The 19,752-nt window shown below is 42.4% G+C and overlaps 1 protein-coding gene across 1 annotated transcript in view; it reads right to left on the bottom strand.

The window, feature by feature from the left end:
• LOC311230547 (calcium-dependent secretion activator 1-like) overlaps positions 1–18,091 on the bottom strand; it is a gene marked incomplete at both ends in the record, with an annotated part of 154,270 nt that extends 136,179 nt beyond the window's left edge. The window contains 1 exon segment of the mRNA XM_084316855.1: positions 17,717–18,091. Coding sequence (XP_084172981.1) covers positions 17,717–18,091 — 375 coding nt within the window.
• Between the last annotated feature and the right edge of the window lie 1,661 nt (positions 18,092–19,752).

Genomic DNA, 19,752 nt, shown 5'->3' with positions numbered 1-19,752 from the left:
TCTTTCATATTGCTGCCATGGTATTTAACATTGTTTCTGTTCCCCCATGTCATCCATCATTGAAATGAGAGAAATATGAAGGCCAGATGCACAGATTAAACATACACCTAGCAATAATAACTCAACACATTGAAGGTTTGTTGTGCAAATGGGCAACTCTTAAAAACTCTCGATTAACATGTCAGACTTGGATTTTATTCTGTCCTTAACCAATAATTGCATAATTGCATTAGAATCAGTGGTGGTGCAGATAGCTAGCTCCATTTGTTTAATGTTGTTTACTTAACATCCTTGTTATTCAACTTTAATTGACATGAAATGTAAATGTTTAATTTATTATCCGACACAAGTGTTGACTAATTACATACTTACGTAAGCTTGTTCCTACCACTACTAAAGAATAAGGCATACAGTGTGTACTCTTAAGGAATAAGAAAGGGCCTCTTGTCAGGACAGGACAGCCAGGTCACAACACAGCCAGGACTTCAACCACAGGACCCCGTAAATCAGCTTATGGCAATGCACCGTTTACTCTACTGTATTTCAGTATTTCATGGCACAAACATCCAAACTCTCCCTTTCAATTTGAGAAGAAAAAATTCATTCAATCCCTCATCTTAATTTTTAGTGGTGGGGCTACTCTTTTGTGTATACTTGAATTGGGCCTTTAACACATTTCTTCACATCCATGCACACATAGTTTCTACCGGCCACATAGACTATATGTAAGGCTGAGACCACTTATCGATTTATCGATAATTATCGCTAACTGAGTGAAATCGATAAGTCACTTTTTTTACATGTGTATATATATATATTTTTAAAGTTTAAAATACTTTTTTCTTAAAAAAGGAAAAAATATATATTATTTAACGTTAGTTTGCATGTGTGTGTGATAATAATATTGGTAATTTCATTTTTTTATATATATATATATATATTTTTTTTTTAAATATATATTAATATATTTATTTTAATTTATAATAATAACAATAGAAAACAATTGACATTTATCAATCATTTTGCCCCATTTATCGATTCTTCCAAATGGCATATTGTCTCAGCCTTAACTATATGCTGTCAATATCCTGTGTTGGAGATGTTAATTCATATGCATATTGTAATACCGTACGTTATATCACATTGTTACTTCCGTGGAGGGACATTGTTGTAACAAGCTTGAAATAATACATAAACCTATCAGAAATAAAGATGAGAGAACTGGAACTGGAAGAGTCAATTTCAAAATACTGTATTGGATAAAAGGAGCCATAATAGTAACTAAAAACAGTCCTGTCAGAATTGCAGTTCATTAATAACAAAAATAAATCCACAGGCAGTACTGCACTTTAGAGCCAGTAGTATCAAACCAAAATCAAACCTTCCATTGGCCAACAAGAAACAAGTCCCATGCCGATACACATCACAAAAAGAAAAGAGAACAAAAGTTTAAAAAGACTGCGTCTGAACTATTCCTGGCTTGGTTTCTGGAGATTGTTTGTCGGAGGCCTCAGCAATCCCTCCTTCCTACTCACACAATAGCAGAATCTCCATGAGGCATAGATCCCAAATCCAAGATGGCACCTTGAGGGTTAGGAGCACCCATAACCATACCCATACCTGGGACTTTAAAGGTCAAGTGAAGTGACCCATATATCTTGGCATTGACCACCATAATGAATATCATAAAACATATTGGGCCCACATTTCAACACATTTCATATCGTTTTCTTACATTGACATTTTCCTCTTGATGAACACGTTACAGCATGTATTATATTACGTTTGGTTTACTTTGAGACATTCAAATGCCTCTTGCAAACAAGGAAGGTTCGCCATCCATCAATTTGATAATGTAGAGGACACATTTAAGTAAAATGTTTTTCCTCTTTCCCCTCTAAAGTAAAGTGCTTATTTCATCAAGAAAGATATTAGACAGAGGATAATCACAACTACTTTTTTCTTTGGTTTTTGCTTAACAATAGGACAATGAATAATATAATAATGTTCAGTTAAAAGCCTGTCTGGGTTCCCCAGTTTCTTTTATTTGATGCAAATTTACAATGCATGAGGGTCATCCTTTTGTGTTAAATGGCTGCATAAAGCAACTCTCATGTTGATAAGAGTATTAAAGCTAGAAAAAGATCTGTTTAAGGTAGATTTAGAACAGATAAAAAATATGCGATTAATTTGCGATTAATCACGAGATAACTATGGACAATCATGCGATTAATCAGATTAAATATTTTAATCGATTGACAGCCTTAAAAAATACATGATCATCCATGTGAATATCTGGTTGTTTCTCCTCAGTTCCTGAAAAAGTGTCTTTATCAAGATACATAACGTCAATGATTAAAAATATGTGTTTTTTGTATTATTATGATTTATCTTTTTTTTTCTTTTTTTTTACTTACATTTACAGACATACAACACTTAGACAATACCTACAATGACATCAATAACATAACAACACACTAACATGGGCCCCTTGAATATGGCTGCGTTCAGCCTCCCAGACCCCCATAAGAGGGACCCCCCCCCCTCCCGCCACCCCCCCCTAGAAATAGGGCTCCCCTACATCCCAGGTCCGTCCCACGCGGGGCCGAGCACTCAGCGCCACGGGTCCCTTGAATTTAATTGGGCCAGGCTCAGTAGAGGAGAGAGGGAAGGGACTCCCCCCCACCGAGCCAAGCCCGCTACCTCCCATGTCACGAGAGCCCCACGCTCACCCCACGCACACCGTTTTTTTGGTTTTATAAAAAAAGATTAAAAGAAATGATATATATATATTTTTTTATATAAAATATATATATTATATAATTATACTTGTAGTTGTATTATCTACGAGACATCGCGACCACGCAACAAGTCAAAATGCTCGCTATCTTCACTGTCTGTGTGTATACTCTGCTTTGGTCAAATCACATTCAGCATGCCCTCAGCAGGGTATATCTGCGGCTCTGCAGATATACCCTACTCCCTCAGCTAGCCCCTTTCGTGACTGTGATGCAAGCCAGGGGCTCGAATACGCATCGAATCAATGTTATAAGACATTGATATCAGGAGCTATCTGTAGCTACTGCTAGCCGGCTAGATAACGTTAAGACAACGCCTCAGTGAACAGCATAAAAAAACAGCATAAAAAAAAAAAAAAAATTATTATATATATATTTTTTTTAAATATTATAGTGAAATATTTTGCACTGTTGTCTCATTTATCTTGTTGAAATCCTCCCACAGGTTATTTTTACTACCACATATTTAATTGAGACCCTTTATTTGTTTATTATTTCAATTTAGCTGGAAATACATTGCTTTTTACATCATTCAGTAACATTTGCAGAGCCTTATAACAAAAACATTATTACGGTCACCATTGTGACCAGTGGGATTAATCAACAAATTGTATTATTTATTTTTCTATTTCATTGAACATTGCACATGTTAAAAGCCATTTTTTTACTCAAAATGTGAGTATTACCAAGTCAACTTGTGTTCTTAAAACAATGACAATAAACATAGTTTTATTAGGTTGAAATAATGTGGTTGTGTACTTATTTTTCTGTTAAAAAAACTGAAAACCTTAATGCACAGTAACTGAACTCAATATTTTTAAGTTCTGGTAACTTATTATATTTTTTTTTACAGTGTAGTCTTGCGATCAATCAAAACTTATTTACACGATATACCTCACATTCACCCTCCATTCACATCCTGGTGTTCTCCATTAGGCCTGTAGGTGGAGCTATGACAGCACATGTACAGTACACACACCAATGGTGTGTGATGTGTCCAAAAATGAATGGGCAAATGTGAGTGAAATGGTCGCACTGTATGCAGCTGTTCTGCATTGCACCCCCCCCCCCCCCCAACTCAGATTTAGGGTTGATACAACCATCATAATAATATTGTTAATAATAACAATAACAATAATGATGTAATAATGTAAAATTATCATTAAAAAGACCTGATTATGAGGAAAAAAAATTACGATGCATGGAATATTGTTGAGGCACACTAGTTACAACTATATTTCAAACAGGCACTCCATGTCAAAAAGGTTGCTGACCCCTGCGCTAGACAATGCCTCATGTATTAAACTAAGGTCGCTTTCACACAGGGGCTGTTTGGTCCGGACTATCGGACCAGAAGTCGATAGTCCGGTTTTTCGGGTTTGTGTGAATGCGCAGTCGAACTCGGTCCGCGGACCAAACACGCAAACTCGGTCCTCCAAAAAACATAGGTCTTGGTTCGCCTTCATCGGACCAAACGCGGACCAAACGTAGTCAGTCAGGCATCTTGGGTAGAAGGAACACCGCAGCTTATTATTATTATTAATACCGCGCGCAGCACACTGCATCTATCTATCTATATATCTAACTGTGCATCTTGGGTAGAAGGAAGAAGAAAAAAACACGGCTTATTATTACCATGGCGCGCGGCATTACAAGCACACTGTGTAAACATGTCTCGTGGACAGACTTGGGTGATCCGCTGATCTGGAGTCAGACATGGCTCGCAGTCCACACACACAGACACACGCGCGCGCGCGCACACACACACGGGCTCACAGCCACACACACATTTGCACTCTATCAATGCCACGCCTCTGCTACCATCACTGCTACACAGTTTGTGTATTTCCGCATTTCACTTCCTGAAGGGGAGGGATTTCCACTCTCCATTGTGTCCAATAGACGAGCGCCCTTTTCGACCGCGTGACATTGTTCATAAAGTTTGGTGCGCCTGACAAATTTACTGTGTGAATGCATACGAACCAAATGATGAATGCAACAATGTTGCAACTTCACTACCAGAACCGCACCGAGTCCACCAAAACTATATGTGAAAGCACCCTAAAAGTGAATAGTTGACTGGGTAATTTTGTTTAAACAGTAACGATAGCTAGGTAGCTAACCTAGCTAGGGGCAGGGGAGGAGGAGGAGGGGGAGGAGCAGTGCGCTGCAGCAGCTCTGTGTGTCTGAGAGAGAAGTCAGCGAGTGAGATCTCCGCTAAGAATTGGATCATGTTTTTCGATCGGTTTTCACGATCGGCGAAAATAAAGCATTATCGGAATTCACCGATCTCATATTTATACTGAATATAGGCCGATACCGATCGCTGGCCGATCGATCGGGGCATCCCTAGTAGAGGTAGAGCAGTCGTCTGGTAATCCGGAGGTTCCCGGTTCGATTCCCGCTCCTCCCGGGCAGCGTGTCCTTGAGCAAGACATAACTTCTCCCGATGAGCAGGTTGGCTCCTTGCATGGTTGCCTCTGCCATCGGGGTGTGAATGTGTGAGTGAATGGGTAAAATGTGAGCAACAAATTGTAAAGCGCTTTGGATAAAAGCTGCTATATAAATGCACCATTTACGTGATTTTGTGCCACCGGCCACCAGGTGGGATCTCCAGTACTTGGCAAAGAGCCAAGGTCCTCAAATAGACTAGTGTGCAAGCAAATTATGATCTTGGCCTTTCAGGATAATGTTGTATAACGTGAATTATTTACACGCAGAACAGAGAAGCTCTCATACGTGCGCCGCTTGTTACTCGACTGGCTGAACGGGTCGTACATAGCGGGGTGTGTGTGTCCTGTGTTTCTCTCCGACATTAATGAGACACTATTTACAGGGAGAGATCGTACCCGCCTTTGAACACCTTCCCCCGTATCAAATGTATCGAAGGTATGGAAGTGGTGCGAGAAAACAAGCCTCCCGCTGAAAGAGACTGACACGCGCGCCGGTGACACTCCCTATCAGAGCCCGACTGACACGCGGTGACACTCCCTATCAGAGCCCGACTGACACGCGGTGACACTCCCTATCAGAGCCCGACTGACACGCGGTGACACTCCCTATCAGAGCCCGACTGACACGCGGTGACACTCCCTATCAGAGCCCGACTGACACGCGGTGACACTCCCTATCAGAGCCCGACTGACACGCGGTGACACTCCCTATCAGAGCCCGACTGACACACACCGGTGACACTCCCTATCAGAGCCCGACTGACACGCGGCGACACTCCCTATCAGAGCCCGACTGACACACACCGGTGACACTCCCTATCAGAGCCCGACTGACACGCGGTGACACTCCCTATCAGAGCCCGACTGACACGCGGTGACACTCCCTATCAGAGCCCGACTGACACGCGGTGACACTCCCTATCAGAGCCCGACTGACACACACCGGTGACACTCCCTATCAGAGCCCGACTGACACGCGGCGACACTCCCTATCAGAGCCCGACTGACACACACCGGTGACACTCCCTATCAGAGCCCGACTGACACGCGGTGACACTCCCTATCAGAGCCCGACTGACACGCGGTGACACTCCCTATCAGAGCCCGACTGACACGCGGTGACACTCCCTATCACAGCCCGACTGACACGCGACGACACTCCCTATCAGAGCCCGACTGACACGCGGTGACACTCCTTATCAGAGTCTGACTGACACACACCGGTGACACTCCCTATCAGAGCCCGACTGACACGCGGTGACACTCCCTATCAGAGCCCGACTGACACGCGACGACACTCCCTATCAGAGCCCGACTGACACGCGGTGACACTCCTTATCAGAGTCTGACTGACACACACCGGTGACACTCCCTATCAGAGCCCGACTGACACGCGACGACACTCCCTATCAGAGCCCGACTGACACGCGACGACACTCCCTATCAGAGCCCGACTGACACGCGGTGACACTCCCTATCAGAGCCCGACTGACACGCGGTGACACTCCCTATCAGAGCCCGACTGACACGCGGTGACACTCCCTATCAGAGCCCGACTGTCGTGAGTCTTTTTATGGAAGGATGCTCCCTTGAAGCAGAACAAATGTGGAAGGCAGCTCCACGTCGGTGTAAATCAGTCCCATGCCATAAGGCACATCTTTCCTTTATTACCGCTCTCCCTTTTTTTTTGCCCCTATGGCCCTGTCTTTCATGTACTTAATGAGCTGGGGAAATTCCACTTCAGTTATCTACATCTCCGGTCATGATAACATTCATCACCCAAATAATCTTAACAAGAAGACACTTCCTCTCTTCCGATCTCGGAAGGAGCTGTGAAACGGAGTTGTCACATCGCTGACAGCTGCACAGTGTCGTTTTTTTAATCAATCTATAGTACAAAAAAAACATGGACCATAACAGGAGAGATTCTCGCCCGCACCAAATCACTGCCATTTCCTTCGATGCATTTATTGTAACTCCTGTGTCTAATTCCTGTTGTGTCACCCCCCCCCAGCTCTACTCCTAGTCGCCTGTTTCTAGTTTAAGTCCTCTCCTCCATTGCTTGTCACCTTATATCAGCAGATACATCCTGACATACCTGAACTATTGTGTATCACGATAAACTAAATCTGTACATGGCCTTGCCTGTGTGAAGCATTAAAAAGCCACTGTTTAATAGTTTAGCCTTAGGATTTTCACTGGAAAACGTTGTTTTTTTTATGCGTCATAAGACAAGGCAAATCTCCTCCATGATGATACTGAATATAAGCAAGATGACGCATCCCAAGCTGTGCCAATGGGATATAAATGGAACAAGTCCTGTCTACTAAGTGGGTGGGACTTTTTACACAGTCACTATTGTCACGAATGTCTCTAACTTGTTTTGCACAGAATGCAAACAGGTCAGAAAAACGTGAGTCAGTCCCATACTAGTCTACCATGATTTCTATAGTAAAGAAACAGATGGCCACATTCGGTCAAAACCTCTTCATCTGTCATTGGGGTGAATGGAACCCGTGGGTTGGGGGGGGGCAGTAAGCCCACCTATGTGTAATCCACATGACTCTTTGAGGGAAGTGAGAATTGTTTAGTCCGCCATGGAAAGGTTTCTGATTTTACTACACTAAATTTAGAATTTTGATTGTTATTGTTGGGATCTGAATGGGAAGCGAATGGCGACTAGAAGGTAGAGAAATAAATCACATGATAACTGCGATGGTAATAATGCTGCACACACATTTAAAATGGGGGAAAGGTGATATGACAGTGGCGCCACCATCGAGGCCAAACTGAGAATGAGATATCACAGAAAATTTTGCTGTGCACATTCATGACCCCACAAGGAGGAAATCTCTTGATTTTGGTGACACCATTACCTGTCTTCTAGAGCCATGTCTCTGAGTTCTTCTGACCCATTACTTTTACAGACACAAAGGTAGCTGTGGATATTCATGACCCCTAAAGTAGGAAACCTGTTGATTTCGGTGACCCTGCGACCTTTCCTCTAGCGCCACCATGTGGATTCATAGCCTGGGTCTGTTGAGACTAGAAATATCTGTCGCCTGCAGTAAAGTGTTGCAGGTGAAACTAATGGCAACATCGTTTGGTCTTGCTGGAGGTCTGCACTCTACTGAGTGCACTCTTCTCGTTGTATTTTTACTCTTCAATCGTTTTTAGACGCAAAGAACCTCCATAACAGATTCACTTACCTGCTCGTGGTTAGCCGCTCTGCCCCTAGTGGCAGCTCACAGACAATGCACTCTGTGGACGCTTCTACATCTAATACACTGTGTCCTTCCTAGCTAAATGCCTAAGGCAGTTGTTCCCATACTGGTTGGAACCGAACAACGGAGCAAAACCCACGCACCCTTGGCCGATTGGCCAAAATGTGTACGAGTGACTGTGAGGCTGACCAATAACAAAAATAGCCCTCTCCCTGAGGCAATACATTCTAGCTACTTTTCTCAATATAAACCATGCCAGACCTCCAATGGTCAGAATGCTCATCATCACTTTCCCTTCATGTATAGCTATCCTATAGATTAGATCTACTGTATAGATTTCAGTTTATATTGATATTAGGGATGTCCCGATCCGATCACGTGATCGGGATCGGGGCCGATCACGTGATTTTCCGAAGATCGGGATCGACAAAAAAAAAAAAAAAAAAACGTTTTTTTTTTTTTTTTCTTTTTTTTTTTTACTTTTTTTTTTTTTATTCAACAAACATGACCATGTTCACGTCTTAAACTCATACTGAGGCCTTAGTTTTGGTTTTAAATTGCATATCATCATTCATTTATTTATTGTCACAGAGCAGAAGAATTTTGCCAAAACAAACCAATAGTATCCAGCTGCAGAACGGCAGACCAGCCACAATCTCAGACCCAAATAATTTTTATTTAAATTTTTTTTATCCCAATTTCTCACATTACATTCACCCTGAATGTTGACGTTATCCAGGTGAAAAGTTAACTTCATAAATCATTTGATGTATAATTAAATCAAAGGAAATGCGTTTGGGTCTGAGAGTGTGGATGGTCTGCTGTTCTGCAGCTGGATACTATTGGTTTGTTTTGGCAAAATTCTTCTGCTCTGTGTGACAATAAATAAATGAATGATGATATGCAATTTAAAACCAAAACTAAGGCCTCAGTATGAGTTTAAGACGTGAACATGGTCATGTTTGTTGAATAAAAAAAAATAAAAAAAATAATTTTGATCGGATCGGGAAATATCGGTATCGGTAGATACTCAAAATCACATGATCGGGATCGGATCGGGAGCAAAAAAACGTGATCGGGACATCCCTAATTGATATGTATTACTTCCGTCATCTATTATCTTCCCCCATCAAATATTTTAACAGGTTAGAATGGACTGTTTTAAAAGTAATAACTTTGTACATTTTCATATGCAAACCATGTCTGTTTTGATACTCTCACCTGTACCCAGTTCATGAACACTTTTTTTACATTTGCCACATGTGCTGTTCCTAGGAAAACCATGCAGCACACAGGAAGTGATGCATTTCATGTCACCAGCAGCAACAGAGGTTAGTTTGGAATAAATTAAAGACATACTCAGTAAGTCTAAACTTGTCAAGATGGACAGCAAATAAATGCAGTACAGAAATCATCAACGACCACTCATCACCAATAATCTTGTGGATTATCACTTCAAGGCACCAATTTCCCCTGGCCTTATTGCATCCTATGATGAGATCGCAAAGACCCCCCCCCTGCTGGAGAACTCGAGAACTGTTAGATTTGATACTTTTTTACTGAACCCTGCAAGGACTCAGGAGCACTTTACATTTACATTTACATTTAGTCATTTAGCTGACGCTTTTATCCAAAGCGACTTACAAGTTCTGTACGACAAGCCATCAGGAAGGGCACAACTCTATCAGCTGAGCAACAATGTTCATCAAAGTGTTGAGACATTGCACATGTTGAGACTTTGCACATGGACTCACATACGGTAGTCACATTTTCAATCATATTTGGATATGTACATTTATAATATAAGACCAAGATCCGTTTAATCTGTTTATTTATACCGGGGTAGACTAAGTATGGAGTTAGTATTGTATATTTGTACATGGTAAACTTAGGTTAGCTATATAGACTTGGGCGGGCTGTACATGCACGCATAGTGACGTTATTGATAGAGTGTACATATGTCTCACCTGTCCACTCACCCAGAGACCAGTGCAGATCATGTTTATCTTTATTTTGTTATCTATACTTTCTTTTATTCATATTATCCTGGTTGCTTGGATCCTTATTCCTACCTGTACCTCTCCTCTCCTTCTCCCCTTCTCTTCTCTCCTCTCCTTCACTGTCGCTGCTATCACACAGGTCTGCATGTCCCCGTGGGGATGAATAACGTTTTTATTTTTTTCTCTTAGAACGTAACTTCTGTCCTCTCTGATCTCTTTCCTGTTCTTTGCTCTGTCGTGCAGACATTAGAGTTTGCATCGACAAAGAGTTAGCTAGAGTTACTTTAATCGTGCTTTTGCTTTTTCTCTTTCCAGCGTCTACATTGATCCACCAGCGGCAGTCCACGTTCTAACCAGTGAGTTGATCGTTACTCTCTTTCCCAATCTTCAATATTTCTTCCTGCTGCTCTTCTCCGGCACACTGAGCTACACGTCCGTTTATCTATTCATCCCTCTCCTTACTAGACAGAACAAAGGGAAATGAGGTTGAACACCAGAGATAACAACCAATGATGTCCTCTGAATTTGTCGTCAACAATAATTACTCTTTGCTGTAGACCTTGTTGTTGTAGATGTAGACCTTCTGTGTTCAATGTCAAAATTAATTATTATGGAAAACGAGGGTTTTGAAGTAGAATTGAGCTTCCTATAAGCGACATAGGCGCCCAGCAAAGAAATAAAAGAAATATATAATATATATTATTATTATTATTATTTTGTTTTTATTATTTGCTGGGCAGAAACCTTTGCGCCCCTTCTATATCTGCAACCAATATTTAGATATTTTTTTTAAAATGTGTTTTTATTTCTCTTTATTTGGGGCGTGCCTGGGGCACCAAGTCTGCTAGCTCCGGCCCTGTGCAGGAACAATCCACGATGGGAGGACCAAAAATCAATTGCTGAGCTTGCTACTAGATTACAGCGACACTAACTTCATCCATCTCTCAGCGTGCCACTGACTTGCATCTCAATCTAGTTCACAATCAAATCAGCGGGCCTGCAGCACAGTCCCCCAGCGGTGGGCCCTCAGCGGCTGTGCAGCTTCCAGGAGGCAGACAAGAAGACAGAAGATGTGCCGCGGAGGAGGTGCGAGAGTCACCGATGAGTAGCGTAATAATGTGAAAACAATTTCACCCAGTACAGAGTAATGCTTTCTGAAAGTTTAAGCGTGGCTCACTGGCTCAGGCTTCCAACCAATCAGGGTAATAGGTAGTTAGGGAAAAGCCTGTACCGCATTGGTAGCCATGGTTGTCAATCACTCATGCGAGAGGCTAGAACAGAGAAATATATGGCGGATGAAAACAGCGTTGAATCAATAAGGTATGAATTCGCTTTTTTAAATTGTATTTAACTCTTCTGCCCCCTTAGCGACTATTTTGTGTTTTTTGCCTATATTTTTTTGTGTTTCTGTGTACAACGATGGCTGTGTTGATTATTATGTCATGAAATTGTGTCCGTTTGCTTATTTTCCATATATTCACAGAATTTGAAAAGATTAGATTTTGAAACCCTCCAACACAAAAGTTAACAATATTAGCTTTCAAACCGTCCATAGTGGTTTATTTCTTGCCATTAGGGGGTTAGGGTTACCCAGACAGAAAGATTAGGAGAAGGTAAAATCTCATCCCTGTGCCCGTGCCCACCCAAACACTTGATCAACAGTCCCCTAACCTAACCCTAACCCCAACCCCAACCCTAAACCCAACCCTAACCATAACCCTACAAACGGAAATATTTGGAATCTTTGATAGATATGTTGAGTTAGGTTCATAGTGGTATTCATAAAAAAAGAATTGGAACGAAATATTACAAATTAAGTTTTTTATGACCTTGAACGTGATGCAATCTTTTCATGCACTAACGTGACAACTCTGCAAAATCGTTAGGGGGGCATAAGAGTTAAATGTATATATATTCTCAGATAATGTACAATAAGAATGTGAATGTGACAGTATTCAAATAAATACGAATTTGTGTATATTTGATGATGGTCGTAGCTCACCCTTCCACCCCACAGCAGCTGTAACTATCATTTAACTAAACTTTTTGGCAGTTTTTTGTTGTTGCTAAAAGCATAAAGACAACCCTGTCTGAATTATGAACAACTTGACTTATGAGACTTGACTTGCATTTTGACAGGCTTGGGCGATATGACCATCTTATAGTATAGTGTCACTGGTTATGATTTTCATCATGCCTTCTCGATGAGATTGTGGATATTGTGATATTTTATAGAATTTGAATAGTTGTAAATCTACTGAATCCCCAGCCATCATAAAGTTGTAATTACTACAACTTTGGCGGCACAGTGGTACAGTGGTTAGCACTGCTGCCTCACAGCAAGAAGGTCCTGGTTCCAACCCCAGCAGGGGGCCTTTCTGTGTGGATTTTGCATGTTCTCCCTGTGTTCGCGTGAGTTTCCTCCAGGTACTATGGTTTCCTCCCACACCATAAAGACATGCATGGTAGGCAGGGACTACAGATGAAAACTAGATAATTAGCTAATTCTGGCACATTTACATTGATGTGGAAACTGAATATGTTGATTGATGTGCACTACCCTGGGTAAAACATTTATAAATAACTTAACTTAACTATGCATGCCTGCACCGCATTAAGTTGTAATTACTAATTACCATTCATGCTGGCACCATATTAAGTTGTAATTACCATGCATGCCTGCACCGTATTAAGTTGTAATTACCATGCATGCCTGCATCATATTAAGTTGTAATTACCATGCATGCCTGCACCATATTAAGTTGTAATTACCATGCATGTCTGCACCATATTAAGTTGTAATTACCATGCATGCCTGTACCATATTAAGTTGCAATTACCATGCATGCCTGCACCATATTAAGTTGCAATTACCACATGCAAATACCATGTTAAGTTGTAATTACCATGCATGCCTGCACCATATTAAATTGTTATTACAGTGCATGCCCGCACTATATTACATTGTAATAATTACCATGCATGCAAACACCATACGTTGTAATTACAATGAATGCCTGCACCATATTAAATTGTAATTACCATGCATGCCCACTCATATTAAGTTGTAATTAGAATGCATGTCCACTCATATTAAGTTGTAATTAAGATGCATCACCATATTATGAATATTACTGTAATTGGTCTGTGACTGGCCATATGTCAACTTAACCAAACGTGCTTGATGCTTTGTAATATTTTGGACAGCAACATTCACTGTACTATTTCAAACTGCCATAGAACACCAATCTTTGACGAAGAAAGAGAAATAATTTCCCCTTGAACCTCAACCGGAAGTGACAGCCTGTAATTGTCCTACTGAGAGGGCTACAGTACTGCATGCAGCAGCAGCCCAGCATGCAGCCCTGCCGCCTGGGCCTGTTTCACTGTGATTGCCCAGCCACTGATGTCGGTGTGCCAGGGCTCCTAATAACGGATTATCATGGGGCTGCTCCACAAGCTACACAGTGGGCTTTTAAGTCCTTTCATTACAGAAATGTTTTCATGTTTTATAATAAATAATGTTTTATTCCTGTGGCTAGAACAACCAAAATGGACAATGTGCAACGTATTACATTTTGCAGTTAACCTTTGGGCCAACTTTAGGTTGAAGGGCACCTCAATACAATACATATTATCAATGAGGAATGGTATTCATCTAAATGGCATTTTCTGATAAAGGCTGGAGCCTTCCTTCAAGCTCACAAACAATAGTAAAACAATGCAGTAGCCTGGGTCTAATTATGACAGCTACTGTAATAATAACAAATAGCAAAAATGAGACTGATAATTAACTGATAATCACGTAATTACACTTGATAACTATAACAATGTTACCAAATGACCTCATCTATGCCATGTTTGTTTTTTTCTCAATCATGGTCACTGTCATAACCACAATACGTGCTGTATTCTATAACTCCTGTGAGCTGTTCGCTAGCTGCAAATGTCATTATTGACCCTCCTGCTACTTTTGACATATAGTCGGTCCATCATGATCATCATCTATTAGTGAGGATGTTTCACGTGGAGTCGAAAAACCCAAGGACTCTCAAACTGACCCGAACGGGGAAGGAAAGAAATCACAGAGCAGATTGTTGAGGCTTGCCCTTGAGCAAGTCACGTAATAACCTCCACCTGCTCCAATTACTCAGTGGCAAACCATAGGAGGTGGGCAACTGCTGGAGTGTGTATCATCAGGGTGTCCCTGGAAGACTATACGCATAGTCCTGAACCTGAGAGGACAACGGACAACAGTAGATACAGTAGATTTACAGTAAATAACCAACCAACCAACCAACCAATCAAATAAATAAATAGATAACCAAACAAACAAACAAGTAAAAACACGGCAGCTGGTGCCGTGGCATGGCATGTAAGCTACACTTGCATGAGTCAGCAGAAAGATCCAGACTATAACGCTGAACTCTGCTTTACCCTGTCCGCCGGTAGACATGATACGCAGCTTTAACCCTTTCACTACCACACACTACAACAGGCTTAACCCTTTCACTACCACACTACATAAGGTTAACCCTTTCACTACCACACTACAGAAGGTTAACCCTTTCACTACCACACACTACAACAGACGTAACCCTTTCACTACCACACTACAGAAGGTTAACCCTTTCACTACCACACACTACAACATGCTTAACCCTTTAACTACCACACTACAGAAGGTTAACCCTTTCACTACCACACACTACAACAGGCTTAACCCTTTCACTACCACACTACAGAAGGTTAACCCGTTCACTACCACACACTACAACAGGCTTAACCCTTTCACTACCACACTACAGAAGGTTAACCCTTTCACTACCACACTACAACAGGCTTAACCCTTTCACTACCACACCACACACTACAACAGGCTTAACCCTTTCACTACCACACTACAGAAGGTTAACGCTTTCACTAACACACACTACAACAGGCTTAACCCTTTCACTACCACACTACAGAAGGTTAACCCTTTCACTACCACACACTACAACAGGCTTAACCCTTTCACTACCACACTACAGAAGGTTAACCCTTTCACTACCACACACTACAACAGGCTTAACCCTTTCACTACCACACTACAGAAGGTTAACGCTTTCACTACCACACACTACAACAGGCTTAACCCTTTCACTACCACACTACAGAAGGTTAACCCTTTCACTACCACACTACAACAGGCTTAACCCTTTCACTACCACACCACACACTACAACAGGCTTAACCCTTTCACTACCACACTACAGAAGGTTAACGCTTTCACTAACACACACTACAACAGGCTTAACCCTTTCACTACCACACTACAGAAGGTTAACCCTTTCACTACCACACACTACAACAGGCTTAACCCTTTCACTACCACACTACAGAAGGTTAACCCTTTCACTACCACACACTACAACAGGCTTAACCCTTTCACTACCACACTACAGAAGGTTAACGCTTTCACTACCACACACTACAACAGGCTTAACCCTTTCACTACCACACTACAGAAGGTTAACCCTTTCACTACCACACACTACAACAGGCTTAACCCTTTCACTACCACACTACAGAAGGTTAACCCTTTCACTACAACAGGCTTAACCCTTTCACTACCACACTACAGAAGGTTAACCCTTTCACTACCACACACTACAAAAGGCTTAACCTGTTCACTACCACACTACAGAAGGTTAACCCTTTCACTACCACACTACATAAGGTTAACCCTTTCACTACCACACTACAGAAGGTTACCTTCTGTAGTGTGGTCACACTACAGAAGTGTGGTCGTGAAAGGTTATCCTTCTGTAGTGCGGTAGTGAAAGGGTTAACGAAAGCATGGCTGAAGAACACTCATACGGTATGTGGACAAGGGATGGAATTCGTTAATACTGTATCCACATTATCTAGGAAGATTGTGTATTGATGGATATAGTGTAACTGTTCCATCCGGTGAAATGTGAGAATTGTCGGTAGCATTGAGTAGGGACGTATGAGTTACTATACTTCTGTGACGTGAACAGTACTAAGGAGGCTAACTGAACCAAGCACGTTCAACCATTGAGTCGACAGGGATTTGGCATCATAATACTATGGCTAGTTGATGGATTAAAAAACGTCACTGTAGCCTAATAAATAGCGGAATCACTGAGGGAACATGTTGACCTTGGAATTGCTAATCAGTTTACACAGATACTGTAGCCCATCTCTGGTCAAAGTGTGAGGCAAAACTCCATCTGAATGTAGTAAGGCTAACAAGCCATTTCTTTGGTTAGGAAATGGAGGACAATGTAATTGTTTTTGTGTTATGTCAGTTGTCACCTATGTGATGCCAGTGGCCCTAGACCAGGGAGCCACAGAGGAACAACATGTCCCAAAATTACATCTAACATGTCAACAGCTGAATAACTGAAAACATGGTCTCGGCCTTGTCTCCTTGACTGTAATGAATTATTGTAGCCTATACATCCTGGCCCTTAAAACAGTAGCAAAATGTAATAGAGGCATGTGTGGGCATGATATGCAGGAAAAAGGTGTTGTGATTAATATTGTGGGTTCTGTTGTAAGACTAACTGTCGAGAGGGGAAATTCTACACGCACCCATCTTCAGGAGGTCTGTGCATAAAAAGTCACCTTGGGAGACCGTATTGACGGGATAAGTGATGGCGCAAATGGGATGAAATTAAATGCACCCGCGAGCAGGAAATGACATAGAAGAGCCATAGCGGTTTACCCAAAGGAAGCACATTATACAAACCTTCACGGAGATGTGGGCCAACAAGGGCAATGACACTTCCTTGTTTTAAATAGCCTTTCACTCTCTACTGAAAGCCCTATCGATGAACGGCTGTGCATGGGCTCTCTATAGCCTAATTGACTAAATTAAATTGAGTAAAGCCTGTGTGTTTGTGTGAATGGACACAGGCTGCACACACCGTCTGCATTGCTCTGCAGTGCCATGTTTCCCTTTCGCTATCCGTTATGTCCTCGTGTTATGGACGAATGGTTTCAATATTTTGCGTCAAGAAAACAACCAGTGGTTTCGATGAGACATGGCTAATAAGAACTCCCCGCACTGTTGTGGGGTATAGTAGGCCTTGTGGTGGCTAAACCTACACAGTGTTCGATGCCTTATGTGGGTCATCAATGACAGCGTCTGCGATGATACGAAAGGAGACATTTCGTCGGCATACAGTGCTGATTATGTATGATGCCTTTGCACAGAGAGGGGCCCTTACCTTCTGTTGTCGCCTCGCCATGTCGGTGGGCTGCTTCGCGTTGAACGGGTAAGCTATGCACCGCATCACGAAGACGTACAGTTGCAGCTTCTTCTTACGGTCGTCCTCCTCCCTCTGTAGTTTCTCCAGATCCTCCTTCTCCTGCTCACTGGCGGCCGACGGGCTCGGGCTGGTCGGCCGGGCGCTGCTGCCGCTGCGGCCGCCGCTGCTGGGAGCCTGCAGACCCCCACTACCACCCGAGCTCTCGCTGGTCCGGCTCGGGGAGATGCGGGATCCTCCGGCCTGCTGGGGTGCCGTTACCTCCTTGTTGCTGCTGCTTTCCTCCTCCACTATCCCACCATCCGATTCCTCCTCGCTGGACGATGGATCCAACATCTCGCTGCTGCTTCAGAGAAAGATACTCTCTCTATATACGCAATTCCCCCTCCTGTAATAACAACCAACTGAAGGGATGTCGCGAATGCCCACCCCCCTCCTCCCCCGAGAATCACCGTCCTATATATATCTGCACCGCGTATTATTGCAAAATATTATTTAAGTTTGGGATACAGATGAATCTACTCGCTCGCTTGAGAGAGAGAGAGAGAGACGTCGGCAACGCGGATAACGCTTGAAGAGGTCTGTGTGGTAGGTAGTAGCCTGGCTGCGCGGATACTAGGCACACAGCGTTTCTCCGCCTGCGCCGAGGATTCGTCGATGCTTACGTATTTTCTGTGTTTTTTCACTCGCCAGTCACCGCTGCGGATGTGCGAGGAGGTGGGAGAAGATGAGAGAGGAGGAGGATGAGACTGAGAGGAGGAGGAGTGAGGATGAGTGAGTGTGGCTCCTTCAGTCAAAAGCGAGCGATGGCCTCCTCCTGCCAGCCAGTCACAGGGAAGCGGGCGGGAGGAGCTCTCCGTGGTCCTGAGGAGAGATGACTGTAACTAGTCTAGAGCGTGAAAGATGGGCTCTTCCCTCTTCCTGGAGTCCTTGCGTGTATGTGTGGTACACCTAAGATGGCTGCCATACATTTTAAATAATATTTTGATGGACATTAACATTATAATGTTGTATGTGTGATCCGTGCACAAGATTCAAATTGTTTGAATGTAACCCCCCCCCCCCCCATGAGTTGTTAGAGGGTGTAGTGGCAGTCTTTCTTTTGAATAATTATATTGTGCACAACCCAAAGTGGACCATGTTGCTGGCGTTTAATCTCATAAACAATCAAATTACATTTAAACATTTAGTTCAGTTCATTGCTGCACGTATCCGCTTCAAGACCCTCGACCTAGCATACTGTGGGGCAAAGGGAACCGCTCCCGCCTACCTCTGGTCAATGGTCTCTAACTACACACCCTCAAGACCCCTACACTCTGCATATTCTGGCCGCCTCAGACCTACTCCTATCCAAGCTCCGGGAGGGTCATCTAAGAGATGCCGCCTATTCTCAGTCCTTGCCCCACAATGGTGGAATGAACTACCCACCCCAGTTAGGACAGCCGAAACACATCCAATCTTCCGCCGTCGACTTAAGACGCACTTCAACCATTATCTGAAATAATATAAAAAAAAAAAAAAAAAACTCTAACCCTAACTAACCTTACTGTCATGCACTTGTCCTAATAAACTAACCTACACTGTAGCACGCAACACTTTGATGAACATTGTTACTCAGCTGATAAGAGTTGTACCCTTCCTGATGACTTGTCGTATAGAACTTGTAAGTCGCTTTGGATAAAAGCATCAGCTAAATGACTAAATGTAAATGTACTAATACTTTACCATCAGCACAATGAAAACGAATGTTTGACATGAAGAAAACATGCATTTTAATTTATTTGGTTTTCAGACTTGAGTCATTTCATTCCATACAAACATCTCTTTGGCCAGTGTATTTTTAAATTTATATATAATTAAGGATAGTGTCTGGGAGGGTAATAGAGGAAAGATACAAGCTCCTAAATGAGCATGGTGTTCACATGCATACTTACATTTGACATTTTCATGATCAGCGGGATGACATTTAAAAGAATAATAAACACATTTTAAGAGGC

This window comes from Notolepis coatsorum (assembly GCF_963971535.1).
Source record: "Notolepis coatsorum genome assembly, chromosome: 6".
In the NCBI taxonomy this organism is placed as follows: domain Eukaryota; kingdom Metazoa; phylum Chordata; class Actinopteri; order Aulopiformes; family Paralepididae; genus Notolepis; species Notolepis coatsorum.
The sequence above is the reverse complement of the archived record's forward strand: the minus strand, read 5'-3'. Positions and strand labels throughout refer to the sequence as shown.